Source organism: Acanthaster planci, linkage group LG10 (genome assembly GCF_054643075.1).
Source record: "Acanthaster planci isolate LZ-2023a linkage group LG10, COTS_SCS, whole genome shotgun sequence".
In the NCBI taxonomy this organism is placed as follows: domain Eukaryota; kingdom Metazoa; phylum Echinodermata; class Asteroidea; order Valvatida; family Acanthasteridae; genus Acanthaster; species Acanthaster planci.
In genome coordinates this window covers 13,111,308-13,116,514 of record NC_141786.1, presented here as the reverse complement: position 1 = coordinate 13,116,514, position 5,207 = coordinate 13,111,308, and the positions used below count along the sequence as shown (strand labels likewise).

The window sequence follows — 5,207 nt, the reverse complement described above, 5'->3', positions numbered from 1 at the left end:
TTGCCCAATAATTTGGTAAAAGAAGTCAAGTAAACCTTTAACCAAAAACTTAGTATAATTCTACATAGTATCTATAATAGTTGATGACCGGATTTACTAATTAATCGGCAGTTTTTACTGATTTTCCATGTAAACAATTTACAATTTTGTCATGTATTTTTATGTGAAAAATAATGTTTCATTAACAAGATTATTGGACGAATAATAAACCAGTGATAACCATGAACATTTAAATTTATCAGTTGAAATTTATTGTCAATTATACTGATAACTGTAACAATTTTAAAATTTACAATCAAAGTTAACCCGATGGCAATTTCTACCAGCAAATACAATTCAAAACGCTCGATGAGCGTGATTCAATACAATTTCCAACAATAACAATGAACACTAACTCTTCTGAAAAGTTCAAGTATGAAGAAACACGACCAGGGATTTTTGGAGACTACCCTCGGATATTGGCTTCTTAGGCAACAACAAAAAAGTTAATAAGGATGCTTTACATTTGTACGCTGGTTATAACTGGTCTTTCAAGGTTTGACAAATTATGTCTCAAAATATCACCATTAGCAAAGATAATGTTGATAGCCAAAGTCTGAAACACATCTTTTCAAAAATTCTCTGCTTAATTTTAGTGATTTTCATTTTTCATCCTGATGATCTGAAAACATTTTTGATAAGCTCAATATTTACTAAATCCAAAAAGTCATACAATGATTTGCTGATTTGCAGAATTTTTCAGCATGAAATGTTCAATGTAAAACTGTTCATAACTGTCAGTTTTCACTTGTATAGAGATTGAATGTTTCCATGAAACGAAATCATTTAAATAATAATTTTCCAACCTGGACTACTAAAAACTGTTTTTTTACCGGCCTGAAAAAAATTCTAGTTGTACTTCAGTCTTGCAGTGGTATGCATTTTGCTGATCTTCGATGGGCTTACTCTTTGCTGGAGCAGAAAAATCTGAAATCCCTGATGGTGCTGCTCTTCACATTACCTTTGATCCCATATACTGCAGCCTCTAGGAATTCCCATGCCAAGCAGCACTTGTCTTGATATTTAAGGTCACATACGAAGTACGATTTGAAACACACACATCCAGGGCCGTTAAAAGTGATGGCTACTGCAGCGCCCTCCTCTTGCTAAGGTGAAACAGATTACCCTCCCAAAGCAAAGATGTAGGGCTGAGACCGTGTATGGATGTCAAATTATTTTTTAGGTACTGCTCCAAGCTTGAGTTTTCCTGGAGAAGTTCCAAACAAAGAGTTTGACTAAGTAAAGTATTTCAACATATATGTAAATAACACACATCCAAAGAATGACAGCAAAGAATAGGGAATTTCAATATGCTTTCAAAAATCAGTGTCGGTTATTTGGGCATAAAGTTTTTCATGTTAAATTACAGATTTTTCATAAGGCTTTTCAAAACAAGCTAAAGGAGAAGTAAGTTCCCCTGGATGTGAGCTGAGGGGTTTGAAAGGAGCAAGATGGGCTAGACAAGGATTGACGCAGGGCAAGTTTCACATGCAGTTGTATGGTTGGTTGTCCAGTTTCCAAAGTAGATTTATAAAAGAGTGGTTCATAGCAGTACATGTTAAAACTGTGCTAGCTCTACCCTATTACCTCCCAACTGGAGGTTTTAAATGTGATAATTGTACGACGATTGTCGACGAGGCTGTCAACTTGACTTGTTCAATTGAAGGAATTCTGCAAATTACACACTGGAAGTCCATGAAGGCTCTTGATGACTCTGAAAAGTTAATTTGACCGCCTTTCCCCTTCCTCCTACCCGTAAAAAGGATCGGCAGAACAAGCACAGCCAAGTTCTTCCTTTGCTCTGAAAAAAGAAAAATAAACTCTTTATCATATAACAGTGCCAATGGAAGACTATCACATGCAATATCTCAAAGGGTGAACAAATTAAAAGGTCAATGGGCAATTAAAAAATTAACTTGACTATACAAGAAGTTTTCATGAAAAAAAACATAAATTTACCTGATGTGAGATTTTCCAGCTCAATATCCTGCTCTAACACCAATGACTCCCATGATGGAGACGCCTTTGGACAGTATGTAAGCAGATGTTCTGACAGTGTAGGCCATTTACTGTAGAGGTTGTTGGCAGCGTCAGGGTGCAGAATTGCAAAGTCCTGCTCAATCTGTACAGAGATATTATTACAAGAAATCTGCTTTGCATTCAAGAATAGAGGCAGATCTGCTGTAAGCATTTTTAAAGATATTCCACCTATACTGTCTCTCAATCATCGTCTACAGTCCTGATACATCTTGTTTTTCATTAGATTTACATGCAATGCCACGTACATCTACATAGGCTAGACTTGGTCAACATAGCTTGGATTCCATGCCACATGTGTAGGCCTGGCAAGATAACAGGCCTAAGATCAGGCCTATACAACCAAACCATATTGCTAATCGGTGGTACTGGGACAACTTTGAACTAGTGCAGCAGTGGTATGCATGGTGTATGGGTCTGCTACTTAAGAAGGAATATAGGCCTACCTTGCTGACTGAATTTGAACAATAGTCGAAGGCACTGTGGAAATTGCATTTGGACCATTATTTAAATTTATTCAAGTATGCAGGAAGCCCTAGCCAAGAGACTAGCGTTATTAAGGCTACTCGTATTCTCACTGCTGGTCGTGAGAGTATAAACGTGAACGAAATCTGTACACTAGAACACTGCATACAGTCTATGCTATGCATGTCATAATGGTATCAACGCACAAGTCCCGATACCACGGTACGCCTGGCCTACCTGCCCACATGACTTTCTCAAAATAAGCAGAAATCTTTCGTTCCAAGATGTAATCAAGTTGTCTAATTAAGACCAGATTTACCTTCAAATACGGACATCAAATGTGCGAATCCCCAATCCCTCAGAAGTTGCTGCATGCTTTCCATATTGCAAACTTCAAGTTAAATGGTGTCGCGATGGCGGCGCAGTGGCGAGTGCACATGGAAATTTTACCCCTTAACTCAGTAATAATGTACATAACGGTTATATGCATTACATAACTTTTGTAAATCGTACCTAGTTATAGTAAAAATTCATCCAAATTTACATTTTTAACCAGAGTGCAACTTGATACTTGAATTAGGGAAGCAGACTCTGGCCACCAGGCAAAACGTGTCCTGGTTAAAATAAAACGAATCACTTGTGAATCCCACTAAATTGGACCGTCTTTTAATTCCATTAAAACAATTAAGACAAAGCTCACTTTACATCAATATAAAATTAAGTATCCAAGGGTTAAAACTTAAGACTAGAACAAATTAAACTAGAGACTGAATAAACAAACCCCAAAACTGGAACTGCCTAGGAGATGAAACCCTAAATTTGAGGGAGTCATGGTGCAACCTTAAACAGCCATCCACCGAGGGTTGGTTATTTCACCAGTACTGCACCAGTTCTGAAATCTGATTATTGGCGACATGTACTTGGGCCACACCCCAGTTGAGACCACATAGCAGCCCAAATAATACAGGCTGATGCAGTGAGCAGAGACGACAGAAGGAATCACACTGCCCATTCCTTTCTAGGGCATCTTATACTCTATTCACGCTTGAGTGTACACAGTACAAATAAAGGAATGCATTGCATAGCTGAATAGTAACAGTTGATGTAGGTCCATGATAGTGAACAACTATGTGATACAATGATATTAAACCATAGACTTGCTACAGGCAACTGGTTACACATTACTTTTGTAAAATAAAAAAAAATACACATAAATCATGAGTATTTAAAGTTCCAAAACAAATACGTATTTGTTTTTGGCAAAATTTTACTTAATTTATGTAATATTTTACCATATTTTACATAATTCTTTTTACTACTTAATCTGTGAGTGTGAAAAAAAGAAATCATCAACAAAAAGGGCGGAAAAACTACAATTGAGTTAGAAATTGTACAATATTTTTGAGGTGTATAATTAAAAGAAATCAATAACGCTAATACATTAAAGCTTTATCCCGAGCTCCAAATCAATTAACAAATGTAATGAAACAAGAGTCTACAGACTAAAAAGGATCGAAAACATCAAAAAGGAATTGATGCCAGAACGTGAATCGAGATCACTTGCGTACAAAATAATCAAAAGGATACTCAACGAACTAAATCATATAGAACATATATAACAAGCATGGGTGCCACTTCAGCAGTAGTAGAGGTGTCAGGGTTTCACCCCAGTGACCCCTCCACCTCGTCCCCCCAGTTTACCAAAATTACCGAAATAGACCACGGCAAAATTGAAACACTCAAAGACCCCCAACTCGACTTTTTAAAATTTAAAAAAGCCGTCACTATCGGCACTCTTAAAATATTGGAAAACCGACTCGACGTCATAAGACCGACATTAAATTTTGCCAAGCCATAGTTTTTAGATTACTTAGAAAAGGGCCAATGAGGTGAAGGTCCGGCCGTCTTTGAAACTTTCAAACCTCTACTACTACAGTTATGAAGAGGCGCACCAATAAAAAATTAGATAAATGTTAAAACCTATATATAAATTAGCTATGAAGACTACACCAAATCCCTAACGCCGACCGGTATTATCAGACTTCAGGCGTTTGAAAAAATCTTTTCTGGCAGACTTTGCTAACCCTGCGACGCGTTATGTTTCGATTTTTACACGATTGCTGGAGCTGCTCAGTCCTTCCTAAAGACATTTAGATACTTCAGTGGTTGTCCCCTACTTCTTGTCACATCTCAGCCCATTTTATTTTTTTTTAAAATGACAACTATTATTTTTCTGTCATGTAGAGTTTTAATGAGTTTCCCAATTTTGGCTGCAACAAGAGAAGTTGCTTGATTTAAATATTCATTTCAGTATGTGATGTCATTGATTTGCATTTAGCACAAGGTGCTTGGGGCTCTAGATTGTGGACTTTGCATTTGAATGGTAAGTACAAGCAGTTGGGATGTTTCAGTTGGGTGTGGTCTTTTCATTGGGTGCACTGGAGTGTGAGGGAGTGTGGTGTATATAGAGTGAAGATGTGCTACCCATAGTCAGTCAGTTGTCTTGATGTAAAGCATATTAACACCAGTGGTCAGGCTCTCCAAGCCAACAAGAGTAAATTAAGCTTAAGGGCCTTGTGCTCTTTTGGGGTTGCCATACTTTGTCAGCTTATACATCTTTTCCCCGTTTTGAGCGGACCGTCCAATGACCCTGGAACTGGTGACTG

The 5,207-nt window shown here is 37.4% G+C and overlaps 1 protein-coding gene across 2 annotated transcripts; it reads right to left on the bottom strand.

Moving 5' to 3' along the window:
• Positions 1 to 996: 996 nt before the first annotated feature.
• On the bottom strand, positions 997 to 3,563 carry LOC110990285 (uncharacterized). 2 transcript variants are annotated; one of them, XM_022255185.2, is made up of 4 exons: positions 3,323 to 3,563; positions 1,999 to 2,161; positions 1,726 to 1,840; positions 997 to 1,246 (listed from the first exon to the last, which is right to left on the bottom strand). In XM_022255185.2, exons 1-4 carry the CDS (start codon positions 3,371 to 3,373, stop codon positions 1,219 to 1,221), a joined length of 357 nt encoding a protein of 118 aa, XP_022110877.1. In that variant the 5' UTR covers positions 3,374 to 3,563; the 3' UTR covers positions 997 to 1,218. The 2 variants fall into 2 exon arrangements, with proteins under 2 accessions (XP_022110877.1, XP_022110878.1); XM_022255186.2 differs by having other exon boundaries at positions 1,793 to 1,840.
• Positions 3,564 to 5,207: the final 1,644 nt, after the last annotated feature.

Excerpts from the sequence above, each read along its gene's own strand:
- LOC110990285 (XM_022255185.2), bottom strand. The coding sequence starts at position 3,373 with ATGACTCCCTCAAATTTAGGGTTTCATCTCCTAGGCAGTTCCAGTTTT. Across the intron at positions 1,841-1,998 it reads GCTGGAAAATCTCACATCAG|AGCAAAGGAAGAACTTGGCT; the intron begins GTAAATTTATGT and ends TTCTTTTTTCAG. Across the intron at positions 1,247-1,725 it reads AGAGCCTTCATGGACTTCCA|GAAAACTCAAGCTTGGAGCA; the intron begins GTGTGTAATTTG and ends GAACTTCTCCAG.